The sequence below is a fragment of the Paroedura picta genome, chromosome 8 (genome assembly GCF_049243985.1).
Source record: "Paroedura picta isolate Pp20150507F chromosome 8, Ppicta_v3.0, whole genome shotgun sequence".
NCBI lineage: Eukaryota > Metazoa > Chordata > Lepidosauria > Squamata > Gekkonidae > Paroedura > Paroedura picta.
In genome coordinates, this window is record NC_135376.1 from 2,997,091 (window position 1) to 3,020,299 (window position 23,209).

At 50.8% G+C, this 23,209-nt stretch overlaps 1 protein-coding gene across 3 annotated transcripts in view; it reads left to right on the forward strand.

Moving 5' to 3' along the window:
• ARMC9 (armadillo repeat containing 9) overlaps nucleotides 1–23,209 on the forward strand; it is a 105,838-nt gene that overhangs the window by 21,233 nt on the left and 61,396 nt on the right. For all 3 annotated transcript variants that reach the window (XM_077348080.1, XM_077348078.1, XM_077348079.1), the window contains exons 8-10: nucleotides 732–889; nucleotides 5,925–6,023; nucleotides 20,038–20,072. In XM_077348080.1, coding sequence (XP_077204195.1) covers nucleotides 732–889; nucleotides 5,925–6,023; nucleotides 20,038–20,072 — 292 coding nt within the window. The remainder of the gene's footprint in view (nucleotides 1–731; nucleotides 890–5,924; nucleotides 6,024–20,037; nucleotides 20,073–23,209) is intronic.

Sequence of the window (23,209 nt, forward strand, 5' to 3'; positions counted from 1 at the left end):
CTCATTCCTCCCTCCTTCATGTTTTGGTTTTGCCATGTGGCCCAACCGGTGGGGTGATGGCAGCCCCTGCCTGGCATTTATACCAGGCACTACAACACGGCGTGCCCCTCTCCTGCCCATTCATCACCTGCTTGAATCGCCGGCCAGTTTGGTGTAGCGGTTAGGAGTGCGGACTTCTCATCTGGCATGCTGGGTTCGATTCTGCACTCCCCCACATGCAACCAGCTGGGTGACTTTGGGCTCGCCACGGCACTGATAAAACTGTCCTGACCAAGCAGTGATATCAGGGCTCTCTCAGCCTCACCCACTCCACAGGGTGTCTGTTGTGGGGAGAGGAAAGGGAAGGTGACTGTAAGCTGCTTTGAGATTCCTTCGGGTAGAGAAAAGCGGCATATAAGAACCAACTCTTCTTCTTCTTCTTTTCTTCTTCTTTTCTTCTTCTTCTTCTTCTTTTCTTCTTCTTCTTCTTCTTCTTCTTCTAAGTGGTTGCCGACAGCACGCAAAGGCCGTTCTTTCTTGCAGTTCAGGATTTACGGAGTTTTTGATGGCTCGCAGCAGCAAGATGTGGCTAAGAAGGATCTGGAATGAGCCTGCGGGGCCAAGGACAGATGCAGGGGGGGGCTTCACGTCTGGAGTGCTGTGTGTTTATTTAAAGTGGCTCTGGAGGAAGGACAGGGTGGGCCGGTTCCGAAAGTCATCTCTTTTTTTCTCTCCATCCTTTCCTCCCGCAGAAATGTTGCAGCACCTTCACCAGCAGCTCGTGGAGTCGGAGCGCAAGACCATGACCTACCTGAAGCGCTTTAACAAGATCCAGGCAGACTACCACAACCTCATTGGGGTCACCGCCGAGCTGGTGGATTCTCTGGAGGCCACGGTCAATGGCAAAATGGTAAGCGAGAGTCCGAGAGCATCCAGAGGGTACGTGTCTGGATCCCACCGCTCCCGAAAGCCACCTTGGTGTGGCGGTTCAAAGTAGCAGACTGCTAATCTGGAGAACCGGGTTCAGATCCCCACTCCTCTCCCACATGCAGCCATCTGGGTGGCCTTGGGCCAGTCCCAGCTCTCTCAGAGCCCTCTCAGCCCCACCCACCTTGCAGGGCGTCATTGTGGGGAGAGGAAAGGAAGGCCGCTTTGAGACTCCTTAGGGTTGCAAAAAGTGGGGTACAAACACCCAGCTTCTTCTTTCACATCACCCGTGACCTGGAAATGCCAGGAATTGAGCCTGGGACCTTCTGCATGCCAAGAACAGCCCCCAAGGAGTCCCCCAGGGCCAAATCATTTTAAAATGCATCCTACTAAACAGAGGTTCAGCCGAGATGTGGAAGGTTTGCTATTCCTGTTCTGTCTGATGTTGCTCCTGAAAATCTGGGCCTTTTTTATTTGAAGACAATTCTGTGGCAGGGAGCGACGTGAGAAAGATTTCTGTTAAGTCTGCATGGCGAGGAGAAAGTGGCTGAAGATAATTCCTCTTCCCCGCCCCCGCAACCTGGTCATCCTGTAACTGGTGTGTGTGTGTGTGTGTGCGCATGGGTTGAAGTCGATGGGCAGTGCAATTGAGTATGCACAAAACGAAGAAAGGCTTTGCTGAGCGAGTCATTAGGCTAAGGGGTAATTCAATTGCCATTGGGGAAGTAATTGAATTGTGGCTTTCGTTGCCAAAGGACCGTAGCAGTGGCCGCAGGCAACGATGGTTTGAAGAGGAGAGGAATAGGATTTGCGGAGGGGAGGGGCCCGTTGACGGCCGCTCCTGGTGGAGACGAAAAGGGAGCCTCCCTATTGGAACGCCAGGGAACGCCAGTGCTAGCGTGGCCACAGCTTGTGGGTTCTTGCAGGGCAGAACGTGGAAGGGATCTTGCAATACTTCAGAAGAGGATAACACATTTTTGCTTTTCACTTCCCATCCTATCATGAAACCCCAAAATGTAGAGCACGGGTGGGCAAACTGTGGCCCTCCAGATGGACTACAGTTCCCAGCATTCGCTGGCAGGGGCTCATGGGAATTGTAGTCCGTGGACATCTGGAGGGCCGCAGTTTGCCCACCCGTGATGTAGAGGGTTGTGACACAACAGAACAGTGGCCTTTTCAAGTCCAAGCCCTTAACTTCTTCCTTCACAGGTTGCCACTCACCATAAAACATAACACATTCCCAAGCCCATGATGGGAGGGAGACAGGATAAAAATCCAATACATTAATGAATAGTCTTTTTCCTCCTGAAAAATGAAACATCTGAAATCTTTTTTCAAAAAAAGTCTTTTTTTTGGGGGGGGGTCATACTCCCCCAAATAAGAGAAGATGCACCTATGAACTTTGAGAGCTTTGAGAGGGTGTTGGGGTTGCTAGGCAACCACAACAATATTGCCTGGCTTCACACCTTGGTTTCTTTCAGAAAAAGGCAGGAGGGGACTCTTTGGGGCTCCCAGTCCACCCCTGCTCCCCTCCCTTCTGCCCTGACGAATCCACCGGGTAACTTGCTAACATGCCATTTGCGCAGCTGTCCCAGATGTACCAGGAGCTACGACTTGATGCTGCACAAGTTGCCCATGCCCAGTGGCAGCCCCCATGTATCTTGTGCAACTGGGTTGGGCCCTGGAGTGGCCCCCACTCAAGACGCCCGAACAACTTGCTACCACGCAGCTTTTGAAACTTGGCTGTACTGCTGGTGGGGGGGGGGGGGGACAGCTGCCTGGGTATTATCATGGTTAGACCAGAGTATCGGACTGGGTTCTGGGGAATGCAGGTTTGTTGGAAGCTTGCTAAGTGTAGCAGCCTCACAGGGTTGTTGTGAGGGTAAGAAGGAGGAGGCGAGAATGATGTAAGCAGCTTCGGGGTCCCCATGAAAGAGAAAAGATGTAGAAGAAAATAAAGTCAAAGACCTGAGTAACAGATTTTATGGGGTTATGTTTTCATCTATTATGTTTTATTGTTATGATGTAAACCACCGTGAGCCCTTTTGGGGAATGGCGGTCTATAAGTTGAAATATAAATAAACAAACAAACAAATAGATAGATAGCAGAGATGAGTGGGTGGCAGGGACAGGGAAGATGATATAGGGTGTACCGGGAGGAGAGGAAGAGGAACCATTTCGGGGAAAAGCACATAAGAGAAAATGCAGGGGTCTTGCATGACCTTGCAGGTTCCCCTCCTGCCCATTGCTAACGGCTCTTTCCCCTAGGAGAGGTTTGAAACCGAGGGGAAGAGTCTTCTGAATAGCGTCTGCCGCTCTGTGTAACCTTTGCCATCTTGGCAAACGAGAATTTGGGAACATGCTTTGCTGAGACGGCACCTTTGCTGCTTCCAAGATGCTCAGGCCAACCCATTGGAATCTTTTTTGTTGAACTGTTTGCCGGTCCTTCGTGGATGCTGCCACCTGGTGGCGCTGTTCACTTGGGCGTTAGGGCTGCTTTCACTGCCTTCGGAGTCATATTGGAAAAGGAATCGCATCTAGATACATTTTAAAACAATCTCTTTAGCTGGTTTTGCAGCATGATGGAATTCTGGTGTCGGGAAAGATCACAAAGCCTAGTCCCTCTTCATCTCATGGCAAAGGCACCCCCCCCCCCCCACACACACACACACCGTAGCCCCCGTAGTTCACACCACAGAATCTGGATCCCACAGCACAAACAGAAATATGCACAAGCTAACAAACCACACCAGGTTGCTCCCAACTGCCTGAACTAGCCTGTGTCTCGGGCAACAAATAGGTGGCTCCCTCTGGAAAGTACTTTCTTGGCCAGCAGTTGGGAGTCGCCCAACCCCACGCTGAAGGGGTCATTTATTCTTTTTATACTCCTCTTTCCCTACCCGAAGGATTCTCAAAGCAGAGTTTCAGTCCTGGGGCCCTTTTTAAGACAAACAAAGTTTTGTTCCAGGTGTGAGCTTCTGTGTGCATGCAGACTTCATAGAATCCTAGAGTTGGAATGGGCCATACAGGCCATCTAGTCCAACCCCCTGCTCTATGCAGGATCAGCCCTAAGCATCCTGAAGCATCCAAGAAAAGTGTGTATCCAACCTTTGCTTGAAGGCTGCCAGTGAGGGGGAGCTCACCACCTCCTTAGGCAGCCTATTCCTACTTCAGACCAACACGGTTACCCATCCGAGCTGTTTACACTCGCCTTCCTTCCCCTTCCCCACAGCAGGCACCTTGTGAGGCAGGTAGGGCTGAGAGAGCTCTGCGAGAACTGTGACTGGCCCAAGGCCACCCAGCAGGCGTCAGGTGGAGGAGGAGTGGGGAATCAAGCCACCTGCTTAGCAATATACAGGGTACAGAGGAGAGCGACGAAGATGATCTGGGGCCAAGGGACCAAGCCCTATGAAGACAGGTTGAGGGACTTGGGAATGTTCAGCCTGGAGAAAAGGAGGTTGAGAAGGGACATGATAGCCCTCTTTAAGGATTTGAAAGGTTGTCACTTGGAGGAGGGCAGGATGCTGTTTCTGCTGGCTGCAGAGGCGAGGACACGCAGTAATGGGTTTAAACTTCAAGTACAACGATATAGGCTAGATATCAGGAAAAAGTTTTTCACAGTCATAGTTCAGCAGTGGAATAGGCTGCCTAAGGAGGTGGTGAGCTCCCCTTAGGGCTGATCCTCCGCTGAATAGGACCGCATGATATGGCCCAAGTAAGCGAGCAGGAGTTTCGTGGTTTGCCTGTCAGCAATACATCAAGGCTTTATGCGCTCTAGTAGTTCCTTGTTGGTGACTTTCGCTCTGCAGAGGTCTTCTCCGACACTCGAATTCAAACAGATCAATTCTCCTGTCCGGTTTCTTTGGCACTCCACTTTCAAAGCCACAAATGGCTACTGGAAATATGATGGGTAGAACTAATCTACCTTTGGTAGCCAGGCTTCTGTCCTTCCTTTTCCGTGTTCAGTTCCAGCATGTCATTGCTGAGCGACCCGGAGCAATTGGACGTTTTGGTCTCCATACTGTAGTTCAGGGGTAGTCAAACTGCGGCCCTCCAAATGTCCATGGACTACAATTCCCAGGAGCCCCTGCCAGCATTCGCTGGCAGGGGCTCCTGGGAATTGCAGTCCATGGACATCTGGAGGGCCGCAGTTTGACTACCCCTGCTGTAGTTGCTGATCTCATCCATTTGTGATCCAAGAAAAACGAATTCTTGGACGCATTCCATCTCTTTGCTATCAATTGTTATTGTGACATTTTTTTCCAGTGGTCACTATTTTTTGTCTTTTTCGTGTTTAATGCCAAGCCCCCGATGTGTTCATTTGTCAAAGGCGGGTGAAGCAAAACAACATGCTTTGAGCAGAGCTACTCTGCATGAAAAAATGTCTTGCAATTTCTATTCATGTTCCTTGGGCTCATGTTTTCATGTCCAAGGAGGTCTCATGTCGAAGAGCTAGCTTGGTGTAGTGTTAGCATGGCGGACTTCTAATCTTGTGAGCCGGGTTTGATTCCCTGCCCCTCCTCCACCAGTAACCAGCTGGGTGACCTTGAGCTTGCCATATCCCTGATAAAGCTGTTCTTACTGAACAGTAATATCAGGGCTCTCTCAGCCTCCCCTCCCTCACAGGGTGTCTGTTGTGGGGAGAGGAAAGGGAAGGCGACTGGAAGCCGCTTTGAGACTCCTTTGAATAGAAAAAAGCGGCATATAAGAACCAACTCTTCTTCTTCTTCAGTAATCTCAGGGCTCTCTCAGCCTCCCCTCCCTCACAGGGTGTCTGTTGTGGGGAGAGGAAAGGGAAGGTGATTGGAAGCCGCTTTGAGACTCCTTCGGGTAGAGAAAAGTGGCATATAAGGACCAACTCTTCTTCTTCTCATGCCCAGCAGCTATTTCTTGAATGCTGGTCCCAGTTGGGCTGCTTTTTGGCGCCTCCATGGATGGTGTTGCTTCTGCAAACAGCAGGTTGGAATCCAAGAGAGTGTTCCGTTTTCCCACCGGCTTGGTTTGTTTCCCTCTCGTAGATCACCCCAGAAGACCTGCAGAGCGTCTGTGTCCGCTTGTTTAGTAACCAGATGATGCAGAGCGTGGTGCACAGCATAGACTTCACAAGGCCTGGAACTGTGAGTACCATCCAAGGTCGCCATCTTTGGCTTGAGAATCCCTAGTGATTCTTTTTGTGCGTTTGTGTGTGCCTGAGGTTGGTAGAGTTTGAAGAGAAGGAGGAGCTCAGTGGGAATATGATGTCCCTCTAGGACAGGGATGTCCAAACTGCAGCTCTCCAGGTGTCCACGGACTACAATTCCCATGAGCCCCTGCCTGCTGGCAGGGGCTCATGGGAATTGTAGGCCGTGGACACCTGGAGAGCCGCAGTTTCGCCACCCCTGGTCTGTTTCCTGAAGATACACTGGCCGGTAATGGAACTGTAGTGCGGCAGTAGACCTGAGCGAGACATTTGAAACTGGGCTTATAAGCTGCAGGGGGTCTTGAGGGGGGTTGTGCTCGCTGGCTGCATTCCACTCTGACTCATCAGTCCCATAGAGCAGGGGGAGTCAACCTGCGGTCCTCCAGGTGTTCATGGACTACAGTTCTACAGTTTGCTGGCAGGGGCTCACGAGATCTGTAGTCCATGGACATCTGGAGGACCACAGGTTGACTACCCCTGCCATAGAGCCCCGTAGAGCTTGAGCACCAGCATGCCTCAAGAACGAAAAAGAAGCCATGTTGGATCAAGCCAATGGCTCATCCACCCAACACTCTGTGTCATGCAGGGGCCAAAACCCAGGGACTATCAGGAGGTCCACCAGCAGGGCCAGAACTCCAGAAGCCATCTCACTCCTGCCCCCCAAGCCCCAAGAAAACAGAGCATCAGAACATAAGAATCATAGAATCACAGAATCATAGAGTTGGAAGGGGCCATACAGGCCATCTAGTCCAACCCCCTGCTCAACGCAGGATTAGCCCTAAGCATCCTAAGGAGAAGCCATGCTGGATCAGGCCAGTGGCCCCTCCAGTCCAAATTTCTGTGTCATGCAGTGGCCAAATCCCAGGACGTCCACCAGCAGGGCTAGAACTCCAGAAGCCCTCCCACTGTGGCTCCCCATGCTCCAAGAAGGCAGAGCATCTCTTCCCCAGACATAGACTGCCTTCTCCCACATGAACCTCACCAACTGTTATGATCATCTTTGGACACCCTGCTCTACATTCTGGGGCTAGAGATGTGGCCACCTGGGAGAGGTATTTGGATGGGACGCTAGATCACAGTGCAGAGGCAGGCCATGGCAAGCCTCCTCGGAACATCTCTCGCCTTGGAAACCCCACACCAGGCTTTCTGAACCAGGCTTCCGTGAAGCCCCGGGGTTTCTTCACAGCCCTGGAAGGGTCTCCTGCCTGGATGGGAGTTAATTATTTTTTTATGTTTTTAAAATGTGTTAAACATTGATAGGGTGCTATGACTCTATATGGGCATGTTGACTTGCCTTTCTTTCCCAAATGGCCAATGATGGGCCTGGGGGTGGGTGGGAAGGGGCATGGGTCTGCTTCCCAACCATAGTCTGCAGGATTGTGCCACTTCTGGGGTCCCTATGACAAGTGAACTCTTTTACGTTCTCATTTTTATGAACCACGTGCCCCTATTACGTCGTCGTACACCTGGACATAAAGCAGCGTGCCAGACATACAGCTATGAAATATTGAATTGACCCCTAGAGGGAGCCAAACACACACAGAAAAGAAAGAAAAGTAAAGAAGCCATAGGGCTAGGGTAGCCAAACCAGGGCTCATGGGAGTTGTAGTCCATGGACATCTGGGGTGCCACACGTTGATCACCCCTGCCATGGAGACAGGTGACAAAAATGCGAGTGAGGAAGAGGCTCCTGTTAGGTACAGCCTTCCAATTCTAGTCACGCCTGCTTGGGATTAATGCTGGGGCCTAGAGCTCCTGTATTAGGGAGACAGAATGGCAGGGCAGAATTTGCCCCCTCCTCATGCCCTCCGGTTAAGGGCCTCATCCCTCCCTCCCCCTACGGAATTGAGAGTGGGAATCCTCTCTATAGGTGGTGGTAAAAAGAATGTGAACAAGTTCAAATCAAAGGCCGGTTGGCTGTGCAAACATCACTGGTATCCCTACAAAAACATTTAGCCATCTTTGACATTTTCTCGCTTGGAGAGAAAACAAAGCCATTTCCTTGATGAACTTGGTCCACCTGGAGAACTCTCTGCCTGTCTCTGTGTATCATTTAATGCCTCAATTGTGAGATCACAGGTGCAGGCAGCGAAACTCGGGCTGACTCATGCGACGCTTCAGCCTTGTAGCCTTTTGTTCCTTTTGCTTTACGTTGACATGTCACGCTTGAGGAAGGGCTCAGTGCATGGGGGTTTCCTGTACAGTTTCAAGGACTGCAGGCACGGGTGGGGAAGAGCAAGGGGGTAAGAGTTCTCATGAGTCACTGCTCACTTCTTCACGTCTCTGAAGAACTCTCAGCTTCTGTCACCCATTTTGCCAGTCCTTTGAGATGCTGCTGGACTTTTCTACTGCTACAGACAGGCTGAGACACCCACCTTGATCTAGCCCAATGGAAAGTACCACGTTTAGTGGCACACATTTGGTTAGCCATTAAGCTACTCGTGCACTCTTGGACTTTTCTATTGCTGCTCCGTTGATCTGTCTTCAAGGAAGGCACCACATTTAGCTGCACAGAAGGGAAATCCAGGTCTCTGAAGAAGTCAGCAATGATTCCCGAAAGCTCCTCTCCTGCTACAAATCTGGCTAGTCTTGCTCTTTTCAACTGCTACAAGCCAATGAACACAGCAACCCATCTTGGTGTGTAAGCCAGGAGGGAACACTTGCTTTAACTTTTTGTACTGGCCGGTGTGTCCTCCCGTTCTCTTTAGCCCAGCTTGAAGTCATCCTCCTACCTAAAGAGACTTCCTCCGGCTTGCCCACTGCAGTTGGAGGACAGGCCTGCAAGCTGGGGAAGAAATCCCGACTTGACTGAGCGGAGCAGGAGAATATAGGCCAGGGGCTTCCCTGCTCTGCCAGTTTTTGAATAAAGCGGCCCTTAGTAAGCGGATGCAACTGCCCTGCTTGCGGGAAACGGCGATGTCATATTTATTTGCGGAAACTTAATCTCCCAAAGAATTGAAGGTCTGTATGTTCATGGGCGTGGAGGCCTCGGTATTTAGACAAGCTGTCCTGCTGATCCCAGGGAGTAAAAGAGCACAGATTGGAGGAAGTCGTCCGCATCATGTTATGAACCTCTGTCATGTCCCTGCTAGGGGATCGGTTTAGAAAAGAGCCGCCTAACGGGGGACATGGGAAGAGGCTCGTAAAATGGTGCGTAGGGTGGGGAGAGTTGACAAAGAGAACTATTTCTCCCTCTTCCAAAAGCCTAGAACCAGTGAAGTCGATGGGCAGTAGCTTTTGGGATGAGAAGGAAGTACAACTTGATACAGAGAGTGATTAAAATGTGGAATTGGCTTTAAAAGGAGATTAGATAGATTCATGGAGGAGAGGCCTATCAGTGGCTGCTAGTCATGGTGGCTAAAGAGGACCTCCATGTACACGGGCAATTAGCCACTGAACAAACTGCCTCTCCCCTTCCTTTCCAGGGCTGCTAAAAGGGCAGAGGAGGGCAACTGAAATTATTAAGGGGATGGAGACCCTGTCCTATGAGTTTGGGGCTTTTCAGTTTAGAAGAGAGAGGACATAATCTGTTCCACCATATAGTTCTGCTACGGGATTGGAGGAGGAGCTGGTCTCATGGCTTAAGCGCCACTCAGCACTTAGCAGCCACTCAGGACAGCTGTCCCGCCCCTGAGTGCCTCCTCCTCCAACCGGTTTGCCTGTCTGTCCAACAAACAGCCAATCTCCTTCATATATGGTCATATCGTGAATAAATGATTAACAAATTTCAAAAAATATGTAAAAAATTAACTCCTGCCCATTCGGGAAATCCAGGGCCGTCAAGAATCTCCAGGGTTTCATGAAACCCTGTTCGTGGTTTCATAGAATCCTAGAATCCTAGAGTGGGAAGGGACCTCCTGGGTCATCTAGTCCAACCCCCTGCACTATGCAGGACACCCACAACCCTATCGCTCATCCACTGTCACCTGCCACCCCCTTGAGCTTTCACAGAATCAGCCTCTCCGTCAGATGGCTCTCCAGCCTCTGTTTAAAAATCCTTCCAAGGAAGGAGAACCCTCCACCTCCCGAGGAAGCCTGTTCCACTGAGGAACCGCTCTGACTGTCAGGAACTTCTTCCGGAGGTTAAGACAGAATTTCTTTTGAATTAATTTCATCCCACTGCCTCTCCAGGGGCAGGAGAGAACAACTCTACTCGATACGGCAGCCTTTTACATAGTTTAGTTTCTGCTTGTCTAGTGAGCAAATTATCTCAATAATTGACTTCTCTATACTGTCCCTGTGAAGCACTTTGGACTTCTCATCCAGACATCGTGTTTTGTTTGCATTTCCTAAATGTCACAATCACATTTCATAGAGGATTCGCTGCCGGATGAGATCGTGACAGCCCAAGGAAGAAACCGCTTGAAAAGGCGATTCGGTCAATTCACGGAGGAGGAGTCGATCCAGCAGCTAGGACAATGGGCGTCTTTACTGCTCTTCCCGTTCAGCTCATTAAGGACCTGTAGAAAGCCTACTGAAAATATGAGAGAGCTTTCTGAAGAACAGGGAGCTGGCTTGATATTCCGCTCCCTGAATGCAACTGATGTTCCTAGGAAGGCTTAGACCTCTGTTCACTGTTGTAGGTCCTCCAGAAGAACTGGTTGGACACTTGTGAGAGATAGGATGCTGGACTAGATCCTGCAGGGCTCTTCTTATGGAGCCTCAGCCTCTATGCCTTGTTGCTGACCCTCCAGAGGAACTTTTTGGCCTCTGTGTAAGAGCAGATGGTGGACTAGATAGACCCTAACTAGTCTGACCCAGCAGGGCTCTTCTGATGTTCTTAGGAAGGCCTCAGTCTCTCTATCCTGTTGTTGGCCCTCCATGGGAACTGGCTGGCCCCTGTGTGAGATGGGAGGCTGCACCAGATGGACTTCCGGTCTGCTCCAGCAGGGCCCTTCTGATGTCCCTGTGTTCTGTTCAGCCTCCTCTGACTCCGCCTCCTGGTTGCGCCTCATGCCTGGGCCTGCGAAGGTGAGGAGCGTTGCCAAACATCTAGCAAGCCATGCTACGGAACGGGTGGGCAGCGTTCGGCCGGGTAGATCACTGAGCTCTTTGTGGCAGAATGTCACTCCCCGTGACTGGTGTAGGTGGGGCTTCATATCCCCATGAAGCTGGTCATTGTTCCTCATCTCTGCAGCGAATCAGGCCATACACTGACAGTAGTGGGAGGTGTTGTCAAATCCAGCTGACTTAGGGTGACCCTGCCAGGCTCTCAGGGCAAGGGACGTTCCCAGCCTCCATGTCACCGCCTTGGACTCCCTGGGTGGTCTCCCCTCCAACTACCAGCCAGGGCCGGCACTGCTTAGCTTCTGAGATCTGTTGAGATCGGTCTAGCCCAGGGGTAGTCAAACTGCGGCCTTCCAGATGTCCATGGACTACAATTCCCAGGAGCCCCCTGCCAGCGAATGCTGGCGGGGGCTCCTGGGAATTGTAGTTCATGGACATCTGGAGGGCCGCAGTTTGACTACCCCTGGGCTAGCATGACCTATCGGGGGCAGGGTATGCCAACGAGCGCACCTTGCCAAACACATTATGCACAGCAAGAGACACGATATTTGTTGAACCAGCACATGGGCTGCAGAACCGGGTGACTTCCTTTCAAAGGCACAGCCCCGCCTGGGCGTCTTCTGCCTCACAAAGGAGCTCAGAACCCGGGGAGGTGAGAAAAACGGCTACTTTCTGTAATAAAAAGGAATTATATCTGAATTTTATTTATGGAGCTCAAATATATAAAAGGATAAAAAGCCAATAAAGACAGCGGGGAGGGACTCCCTGCCCCTCCCACTGACCTCCATGGCCGAGATCAGGATACAGAAGTAAGACAATAAATGCTGAGAGAGGCTGTGCCTGGCTGCCCTTGCCCGGGTCGTGGTTTCTGCTTGGCGGGTGGCATCAATAAATCCTCTGGCCCCTGGCAGCTCAACAGTTGATCTCCTCTGCAGGGTCCCTTTAAAGCACTGGGGGACTTCTGCTCTAGGCATAGGGCTTTGAGCTGTGCTCGTTACCTTCTCTAACGTCGTCATGTTATGCAGCACAGCAAGACGGGACTGGAACCACCACCTTCTCCCCCCCCCCCCCATTCAACCCAGGCCAACTGCCCGGTGGAGAATGATCAGTATGTGGGATCAGTATATTTATACTTCTTATTTCTTTTAATCATTTATTGTATTGTATATGGGGATTTTATTATACTTGTTGCAAGCCGCCCTGAGACCGCTATGGAGAGGGGCAGCTTAGAAATCGGAGGGAGGGAGGGAGGGTGGACAGATGGACTGTAGCAGGGGTAGTCAAACTGCGGCCCTCCAGATGTCCATGGACTACAATTCCCAGGAGCCCCTGCCAGCGACTGCTGGCAGGGGGCTCCTGGGAATTGTAGTCCATGGACATCTGGAGGGCCGCAGTTTGACTACCCCTGGACTGTAGGGAGGGAGAAAGAGTGAAGGGAGAAAGGATGAAAGAGGGAGGGAGGGGCAGTGGTCAGTGGTAGATCATCTGCTTGGCTCCACCCACTTTCTGGGAACATCTGGAAGGGCCAGGGAAGGGTGTCGGTGAGCACCATGGTGCGCCAGGGGCATGACGTTGGGGGTTCCTGGTGTACTGCTTTGTGGATGGGCCCTGCTCTCTAGCAGGTAGGGCTTCCATCCCATGTGCTCTTAGTAATCAATGCCTGTTGAATTCAGATGTACTTACTTCCAGGTAATCCTGCACAAGAGCAGGCTGTAAACCTATGTTTTCGTAAGCCAATCTAGCCGGTCTGTCAGTTTGAGTTGCTCCCCTTTCTGCTGTACATCCGGATCAGTACCCGGAAAGGGCTTGTCTGTCTGTCTGTCTGTCTCTGTCTCTCTCACTGTCTCTCTCTCTCTCTCAAATGGGACCAAATTCAGTTTAGCCGTACATCCAGAGAAGCGTAACTCTGTTTAGGATATCTCTGAAAGCCACCTGATGGTCTTTTGGAAACGCCCCGCCCTTTCTAGCCGCCTCCTGGAATGTCGTAGCCCCCAGAAACGCGGATGCAATCGCCGTAGCTTTGCAGAGATCAAAGCCGCAGCTGCGCTCCTCTTTCCAAAAATCTGTTTTTCTGTTGCCCTCTCACGAATTTACGTTTCTTTTTTTCCTTTTCTTATTTTGCGGCACAGTGTTTGTCTTTAAGCGGCCCAGGATCTCTGCGTGCGATTCCTTTTAACCTTTTAAAAGTTTTCTCTGTGTTTTGTTTCGTCTCTTTTATTTTAACGTGTGCCCCTTTGCCCCTAAAGGGATACTGCTGTAGGAGCCCCTGCGGTGATGAATATGTAAGTCCCTCCAGCTTCTTTTTTTTAAAGCTTTTTGCGTTGCCTGCAGCGTCCTCCCTGTCCTCCGTCCTCTTGGCGTGCTCTTTGGACCGCAAGGTTTGCTTTGAATCAGGGACAGCTGTGGACGGCAGAAGGGAGGCAAGGCCTGCATGGAAAAGCCCCCGTAAACCCGCTGCTGTTTACAGATATGCTTCCAGATGTTTAAGAAGGCTTTCTCCTGGAGCCTGGAGGGATTGCCCATTGCAGGGAGACCACTTTCCCAATCCTTAATGTTATTAATTTTTATTCTCCTATACCACCCTTCCCTGATGGCTGAGGACAGCTGACGTCAAAAATGCACCGGTAACACCTTTAGCAACTCGCTTGCGTCTGTGGCTTCTCTGGGCCTCTTCGACTGGCTCTTGCGCCACCACCTGCCATCCATGATGAAGGGCCCCTGCCCTTTCCAGCCCCTTCGCGCATGCTGCATGGCGGCTCCCAGTGTCCAGCTTGCGCACTGAGCTTGCGACTGGGTGAAGTCCAGGAGCAAAGGCTTAAAGGCGTCTCTGTGTCCCCTCCTGCTCCAAAGCCAGCCAAAGTATTTTTTTTTTGAGGATCCCCCCCTCCCTGCCCTGGACGAAATAAAATTCCCTCTGCCACCTATGCATGGGATCTTACCCTGAGCGGCATAACATTGGCGCGATCAAGACTTGACTGGAATGCCGTTTTCTCATCTCTGCTATCGAAAACTTCCACCACTTCTTTGAGTCCTCCCTTTTGGCTATGCTCAGAGGCCACATGAAGCTGCCGCATGCTGAGTCATGCCAGTCTGATGTCGAGGTCGGTATTACCAGTTTGGTGTAGTGGTTAGGAGTGCGGACTTCAAATCTGGCATGCCAGGTTCGATTCTGCGCTTCCCCACATGCAGCCAGCTGGGTGACCTTGGGCTCGCCATGGCACTGATAAAACTGTTCTGACCGGGCAGTGATATCAGGGCTCTCTCAGCCTCACCCACCTCACAGGGTGTCTGTTGTGGGGAGAGGAATGGGAAGGCGACTGTAAGCCGCTTTGAGCCTCCTCCGGGTAGGGAAAAAGCGGCATATAAGAACCAACTCTTCTTCTTCTTCTTCTTCTACCTACTAGAACTGGCAGCGGCTTTCCAGGGGGTTAGGCTGAGGCCTTTCCCATTGCCTGGTCCTTTTAACTAGAGCTGCCGGAGATTGAACCTAGGACCTTCTGCCTGCCAAGCCGGTGCTTTGCTGCTGAGCCACAGCTCCATCCCAGGGCTGTTGACTCCCATGTTGATTATGTCCTCCCAGAGCCCAGCTGACTCCTCCTCCTTCCCCCGCAGGCCTTCTGCAAAGTGCAGGAACAGACAAGAGGGGTGGCACCCTCAACCTGTAACTGAAGCAAGGACCCCAGATGGCTGTCTAGCTCAGGGGTAGTCAACCTGTGGTCCTCCAGATGTCCATGGACTACAAATCCCATGAGCCCCTGCCAGCGAGGGGCTCATGGGATTTGTAGTCCATGGACATCTGGAAGACCACAGGTTGACTACCCCTGGTCTAGCTGACCTCTGTGTTTGCACTGCCCTTGCTTGCTGCCACTTTATTGCAGGCAGCTGGGCAGCAGAACTCCCTAAAATGTGGCATTTCTTGCCAGAGGATGTAATGGTGGCCACAGCTTTGAAGTGAGCGCTATTTGTCAGGGGAGGGCACGTCCTTCCCAACAGATGAAGCTTATCAGAAGGGGGCAGGCCAGACCTTTGCAGGCACTCGGCTGGGGAACAACCCACACTGGGTGTGGCCCCGCATTGAATGCTGCTGCCTGTCCATCAACTCCCTGCCCGCACAGCGCTATGCCAGCTTTGTGCCCCCCCCACCCGAAAGCCAAGCTAAAACGCCCCCTGGAAAAGATGGCACATTCTGGCAAATGCCAATACAGAAATAAGCATACAACTGGGGGCCAATGCTGGGAAGGCCCTTGGTTTGGCAGTCACCAGCCTCAGTGCTGATCATGCAGGTTTCTGCACCTCAGATCCCAGGCAGGTGCTTCTGAGCACCTGGCGTATTCAGCACCTGGTATATACAGACTCTCCACTCCTTGTTGACATTCAGGCTCCATCATCTGTTGGAGTTCCTGGACTGTCTTCAGGGGAAGTCCTATGTAAAGTGCATTACAGTAGTCCAGCCTGCATGTTACCAAGATGTGTGTAATGAGGCCCCAAACCACTATTTCTAGGAATGCACCCAGTTGTTGAACCAGCCTAAGCTGGTTATATACATTTTTTATTATCTCACTGACCTGCGTATCCTGGGGATTGGTAAATCCAGAAGCCTCTCCAGCAGCGATGTCGGTCATTCAGTGGGAGAAAACACCCTTTAGAATAAACTCCTGGATCGGTTGGACTTTCCATTTTAAGCACCTCAGCCCTGTCTGGCCTTCGTTCCTCCTTATCTAGCCTTCCACTGGACAAATATTTGTCTGGGATGCTCTCTGTGTCTCAAATTGGATAGGAAATAAAAGATAAGAGCTGGGTGTTATCAGCCCGTTGGTGAGACTTCAATGCAAATCTCCGAATGACCTTTCCCTGGAGGTTGGGGTAAAAGAAATTGGAGATGCAGCAAAGTATAGGCCTAGTCTGTAGACTTGAACAGGGATCCCCAGTGTGATGCCCACCAAACCTTTCCTGGTGCCTGTCCAGTGTTTTTCGGCTAGTGGGTCTTTTCCCAGTGTGGCCTCTGATTGGCTGAGTAAATTAAAAGAATTCCTGTTCCACAGGGCTGCTACCTGAAATGCTGGACTATATTAGAGTTGTCTATAACCACGACGCCTGAGAGTTTGTCACCCTTCGCCAGGTATAAACTTGCACACAAAAGCTCCTCCCTTGAATATCTGATGTGCTTAAAGCCCCGTTGGACTCAAACCTTCTTCCCCCTCTCCAGAGCAACACGGCCGCCCACCTGAGTGGGATCAGCACCATCCGTGATAGAAGACCTGCCAGTTTGCATTGTCAGCCTGTGTGCGATTTTATTCGTTCTTCAGGTTCTTGATTTCAGGGCCTTTTTACAACATATTTTATTGTTCTTATGGTGAAATCCTTCCAGGAGCCCGTATCCCACTTAACATCTCAAGCCCAGGTGTGATTAGGGTTGCCAATTCTGGGTTGGAAAGAACCTGGGAGTTTGGGGGAGGGGGGTGGAGCCTGAGAAGGGGTGGGGAGTGGAGAGGAAGGACTTCAACGGGGTATCCCCCCATAGAGCCTGCTTTTCTGTCCCGGTGAACTGACCTCTGTTGCCTGGAGCTGAGTTGCAATAGAGGGAGCTATCCAGCTTCCATTACATGTGATGTGTGTGTGTGTGTGGGGGGGGGGGTTGCAGATTTTCTCAGAGCTCCTCTGCCCAGCAGTCCTTATTGAGTGGCAGGTCTGAACCTGCACGTCCTGCAGCCCAGATGGCCATTAGCATTCGGACCGCGTAGCCAGGAGACCGTCCTGATGGTTCCGTTTTGCCTGCAGCCAGTGCATTCCTGGCGGGGAGAGGATATTGGCTTCCTAAGCCTTTGGACGTAACCGGAGCGTGGAAGCAGGACCAGATCTCCCTTTGGGGGCGGGAAATGCAGCCGTGATCCACTGGGGACCCTTCAAGCCCCCCCTCCCCCCCATAAAAGTGCCACTGAGAAGGGGGCAGGGATGCTTTAAATATTTCTCAAGTCCCGTCCCCAAAAATAAAACCCAGGTTGGGAGGATTCTGTAGCAAGAACGTGATGTTTAATTGGTTGCAGAATTCAATTTCTGGAAAATTTTCATCCTTTAAAAAAAACGCAAAGATTTTAGAAAAACAAAGGTGGCGTCACCTTCTCTTTCAAGTGTTGTGACCTTCTCTTTCAAGTGTTGTGACCTTCTCTTTCAAGTGCTCTTTCAAGCGCTTTTCATCCATAGAAACCAAAAGAATAGTTTGGAAGAAGTGATTAAGAAGTGGAAGAAGTGAAGGCAAAAGGGAAAAAAAGATCAGAGTCCCTCAGTCAAACCGTTGATGTCCTGCAAGCTGCCACAGCTACAATGGGCTGGCTGGAGCAGGCTTTCATTTTAATGGCCGCGTATACCCACGTATAAGCCGAGGAGGGCCTTTTCAGTGTGACCGAAGGGGCTGAAAAGCTAGGCTTAGGCGGCTTACAATGAGAGTTAAAATGGTTTCCAGTTAAAAGCAGAATTAAAATCGCAGACCCTCTGTCCCTGCCTCCCTCAAAGAGGCCTGCCAATTGAAGTGCTCCCTATGCGGGCCTTGCAGCGCCTCCAGAAGATCTCCAAGGAAAGAGACCACCACCACCCTCGCCTCTCCAGGGAGCCCCTTCCACAGAGCTGGAGCCACGATGGAAAAGGCCCCGTCTCTAGTCGATGCCCCACAGGTCACTCGAAGGGGTGAGGTAGCCCGTGGATGGCTGCTAGACTAAATGTAGTTGTCATGCAAGGATATATCATAGAGTCACAAAGTTGGAAGAGGCCATGGGGGCCCTCCAGCACTGCAGGATCAGCCTCAAGCATCCAGGAGAAGGATCTGTCCAGCACCTGCTTGAAGACAGCCAGTGAGGGGGAGCTCCCCACCTCCTCAGGCAGCCCCTTCCACTGCTGAACTAGACTCCTAGAATCCTAGAGTGTGAAGGGGCCATGCAAGCCATCTAGTCCCACCCCCTGCTCAGTGCAGGATCAGCCTCAAGCATCCAGGAGAAGGATCTGTCCAGCCGCTGCTTGAAGATGGCCAGTGAGGGGGAGCTCCCCACCTCCTTAGGCAGCCCCTTCCACTGCTGAACTAGACTCCTAGAATCCTAGAGTGGGAAGGGGCCATTGAGGCCATCTTGTCCACCCCCTGCTCAGTGCAGGATCAGCCTCAAGCATCCAGAAGGATCTGTCCAGCCGCTGCCTGAAGACGGCCAGTGAGGGGGAGCTCCCCACCTCCTGAGACAGCCCCTTCCACTGCTGAACTAGACTCCTAGAATCCTAGAGTGGGAAGGGGCCATGCAGGCCATCTAGTCCACCCCCTGCTCAGTGCAGGATCAGCCTCCAGCATCCAGGAGAAGGATCTGTCCAGCCTCTGCTTGAAGACCGCCAGTGAGGGGGAGCTCCCCACCTCCTCAGGCAGCCCCTTCCACTGCTAAACTACTTGGACTATGGAAAATATTTTCCTGGTATCTAGCTGATCTCGGTCTACATGTAGAATAAAGCCCATGACTGCAGGTCCTCTCCTCTGCTGCCCACAGGAACCTTTCCCTGCCCTCCTCCAAGGGACTACATTTCAGCTACTTCCCCTCTCCGCCTCCTCTTCCCCAGGCTGAACCTTCCCAAGCCCCGCAGCCTTTCCTCCTAGGGCTTGCTCCCTGGCCCCGGCTCCTCCTCGTCGCTCTCCTCTGCACCCCCTGCACAGTGAATTGTCTCCCTGTGGAAGCCGTGTTCAAATGCTGACCAAGAGGCACTCCGCAGTGTCCCCTGACCGCTCTTGTACCCCTCCCTCCCTCCCTCCCCCCTCTGCTTCATAAGGTTGTCGTCTTGTTGTCTTGCCATGAAGTTGCAGTTGTCGCTTTCAAACGTTTTCACTGCCGGGGTGCAAGTGGGCCCGATTCCCCCGCAGGGGCTTTGTTGGCTTCTGACTGGGCGGCGGCTCTCACGGAAACAAAAAGAGGGAGATGGATTTAAAAACCTGTGAAAGGCCAAATAGGCGTCGTTAGAACTCGATCCATCTGGAAGACCTTCCTGAGGGAAGCCAGTTGGCATTCTGCAAAGGGGACGGGGGTGTTTCGATGGAAGGGCAACGGGCTTTTAATAAGCTATTCTGTGTCATCGCTCATTGATTTAAGCATCCTATGAAATGGATTCCGAGGGGGGCTTTGCACTTCCCCGTTGGCGAGAGAGAGAGAGAGAGACGCGCTCCTTGAGTTACATGGGATGTCTTTTCTTGCAAAGCCTCCCAGCCCTGGGGATGGTGGGCCGTAACCCAATCCTCGCCCGGCAGTTCACGCCTTTTGTCTTTTAAGCCTAAACGCTTAACAATAGGCGCTGATTGTTGAGCTTGGCCTGAAAGAATCTGGGTAAGGAGACGAGACCCGACTCTAAAGGCCTCAATGGGCAAAGGAGATTTCCTCACAAAGGCGGGAGTCAGAAATCGGGACAAAAGGAGGGCCCTGAATATCCTGAGAGTCAATGGCACCTTGATGACATCATTAGAGGTATGCACAGGAGAATGTCCTTTGGGCTCACCGACAAGTAACGCCCTTCGCCAAAAGAGCCCGTCTTCTCAGAAAGTCTGCCAGAGTTTCAGGTGACCTAAAAAGAGCCTGAGAAATGTGTGGTTTTTTTGAGTCACTGCCCAGCATTTTGGACCTCATATGGGTGACCTAGATTAGGGTGTGTTGAATTCATGTCAGCTCAAAAGGCTGGGACGGGGGTGTGCTTAGTTACCTCTTGCTCCACTGGTCCCCAGTCTTTTTGGCTTTGGAATTGTGAAACAAGGCGAAGGGTGCAGCCACAAAATGGCTGCCACGGGAGGCGGGGCCAAACACAGAAGGGCTGCCACTGGAGGTGGAGCCAACCACAGGATGCCATGGAGTGACAAGTATGCGCAACTCTGAATTGTAATGCTTTAACATTTAAATGCCTTGTTCTTTCTTTTCACTCTTCCCGTCTCCATACAGGCCTCGACAATGTTAAGAGCGTCCCTCGCACCTGTGTAAGTGGCTTTCTTTTCAATCCTTGGTTTTTGTTGTGTAAAAGAGATGGTGGTTCGCTGAGATGAATTTCTGTTTCTGCAACGGGAGTGAATTTGGGGGACACTCTGGTTTGCACACTTCTCCCTCCTTCCTTCCCCCAAAGGGATGCCCAAACTCCACGTGACTCCAGGAGATCTGCTAGAACAGATGTTTTATGTTCCCTGCCGCAAGCTGATTTTTGAGAGCAGCACGTTATAAATCCAATGAATGAATGAATGAATGAATGAATGAATGAATGAATGAATGAATGAATGAATGAATGAATGAATGAATGAATGAATGAATGAATGAATGAATATTTTGCTGGAGGAAACGGCAATGAAGCTCCTTCAACCCCCAAATTCTGCCCTCCCCAGGCTCGAGGAATTTTCCAACCCAGAGTTAGCAAACCGTATTTCCTCAGCACAAAAAATTCAGCATGTTACTGTTTCTCCTTGTATCCAAACCATGAAGCTAGGTCTGCCCCCCCCCCTCGTATGCTCTCCAAACCAATATTTCAAAATTTGGTTCAATCCTTGTTTGGCAGAAAGAATCCTTCCCCCTTTGTGAAAGTTATTAACAGAGGGCCATAAAAAGAGAAGTCTATAAATCCATTAAGAGGGAAGGCGGAACGAAGCGTATGACCCAGGGTGTCCATCAAGTATGCTCACACACGGCATGCTTTGCCATTGCTTCTCAACCAAGTCAGAGTAATTCCTAGAACTGAAGTGGAGGCACTTTGAGATCAGGCTTTCTCAACCGGGGTTTCTTGGCGGCCCTGGAAGGGTTTCCCTGATGGGTAGGAGTTAATTAATTTTTATATATATTTTTAAAAGTTGTTCAAATGTTTATTGGATAATATGATCAAATATGGTCAGGTTGACCCACCTCCCTTCCGAGAATGTCCAGTGATGGGCCTGGAAGGGTGTCCACAGCTGTGCTTTCCAACCCTCTTCTGCAAAATCCTGCCACTTCTGGGGTTTCTCAAAGCCTGAAGAATGTTTCAGGGGTGTCTCAGTAGTAAAAAAGTTGAGAAGGGCTGCTTTAGATACTTGTGGAGATAACAGATTTAAGAACCATGGGGAGAGGACGGGGAAAATGGCAACATTGCCATAGGGTGACCAGTCTTGAAAGACAAAATTCTGACAGGTAGGGGGAGGCTGGTGTGAAACTCCACTAATTTAGGGTCTAAAGCAGGTTTTTATGAAACCCTGGGGTTTCTTGATAGCCTTGGAAGGGGCTCCCAAATGGGTGGGAGTTAATTTGTTATATATTTTTTAAATTTCTTAAACATTTATTGGGTGATAGGGCCATATATGGTCACGTTGATCTGCCCTACCCTCCCGAAGTGGCCAATGAGGGGCCTGGAGGGCGTGGGAAGGGGAGGGGCTCTGAGTGGGCGTGTCCACAGTGCTGCTTTCCAACCATTTTCTGCACCATGCACCACTTTGAAGCCTGGAGAAAAAAATTGGGGGGGGGGAGTTTCTGTTAGCCGCTTTGGGCCACTAAACACATAAACGTCCAAATAAATGATGAACCGAAGAACTCATTGCGCGTGAAGTAGGTAACTATGCAAGGGACCGCTCAGATGCATCAAGTCACGAATTCACTGCGCAAAGGGGCAGCAAGCTCTTGGGGACCTCAAAGATTTAGAAATTGTTCTGGGGAAATTGTCTCCTTTTCCAGAGTGGCAGCGTTAAGGCTGAGACCTGTCTTAAAGGCCATGTTCCCAAACCAGCCAGACTGGTTGGATTCTGATCGCTTAGCAGTTCTTCTCACGGGCCTTACAGAATTCTTGACCAGATTAGCGGACGGAAGTATGTCAAGCATTCGGAACCCAAGAGAGTTCGCTCCCTAAATAAGGGCTAAAGAGTCTTAATATGGGCCGGCAGTCCCTGGGGTGGGAGCCACTTCTGATTGCAAGAAAAATTTGCTCTTCTCAGGAAAACAGCATGTCAAGGAGAAGACTAGGGCAGGCCTCAAACACTTTTCCTTGACATACTGATATTCTGCATGTGAAGCCCCCTGCCCCCTGGACAAAGGTTGGTCATCTCAGTAAAGACCAGGTTCCCTTTTCTGTTCTTATTAAGCAAACTTTAAAAAAAGACAACAAACTCAGAGTCCAGTCAGGCACCTTTAAGACCAACAAAGATTTATTCAAGGCATGAGCTTTTGAGTGCAAGCACTCTTCCTCAGACTATGAACTACCATCATGGCAGTCATAGTCTGAGGAAGAGTGCTGGCAGGGGCTCATGGGAATTGTAGTCCATGAACATCTGGAGGACCACATGTTGACTATCCCTGGACTAGACTATTGTATCTTATTCTAGGAAGCTCACAATAAGATTCAAGTAAAGCAATAAAGCAAATATGTGGAGAAGAGGATCCATGGCTCAACAGTGGGGCATCTGCTTGGCATTCAGAAGGTCCCAGGTTCGATCCCCGGCATGTCCATTTTAAAAGATTAGGCAGAAGGTGATGTAAAAGACCCTGGAGAGCCACTGCTGGTCTGAGTAGACAAGCTTGACCATGATTGGCCAAGGGGCTGATTCAGTAGAAGTCGGCTTCATGTGAGTTTGGAGAGAGGCTGTGGCTCTTCTTGGCATACAGAAGGCTCCCGGTTCAATCCCCGGCATCTCCAGTGAAAAGGACCAGGCAGGAGGGGATGGGAAAGGCCTCAGACTGAGACCCTGGAGAGCCGCTGCCAGCCTGAGTAGGCAATTCTGACTTTGAAGGACCAAGGGTCTTGATTCAGTATAAGGCGGTATCATGTGAGGGGCTGCAGCTCAGTGGTAGAGCCTCTGCTTGGCAAGCAGAAGCCCCCAAGTTCAATCCCCGACGACACCTTCAGTTAAAAAGGACTCGGCGAGAGGTGATGTGAAAGACCTCGGCCCAAGACCCCCGAGACCCCCTTCCAGTCTGAGTAGACGAGACTGACAGAGCAGAGCAATAGTCTGATCCAGTAAAAATTTAATAATAATAATAATAATAATAATAATAATAATAATAATAATAATAATAATAGGCAGCTTCATGTTTGTTCGCGGACCTTAACTTGTATCACTTAACTTTAGCGGACCTTAACTTGTATCAACCAAAGGAATTTGCGACCTTTGTC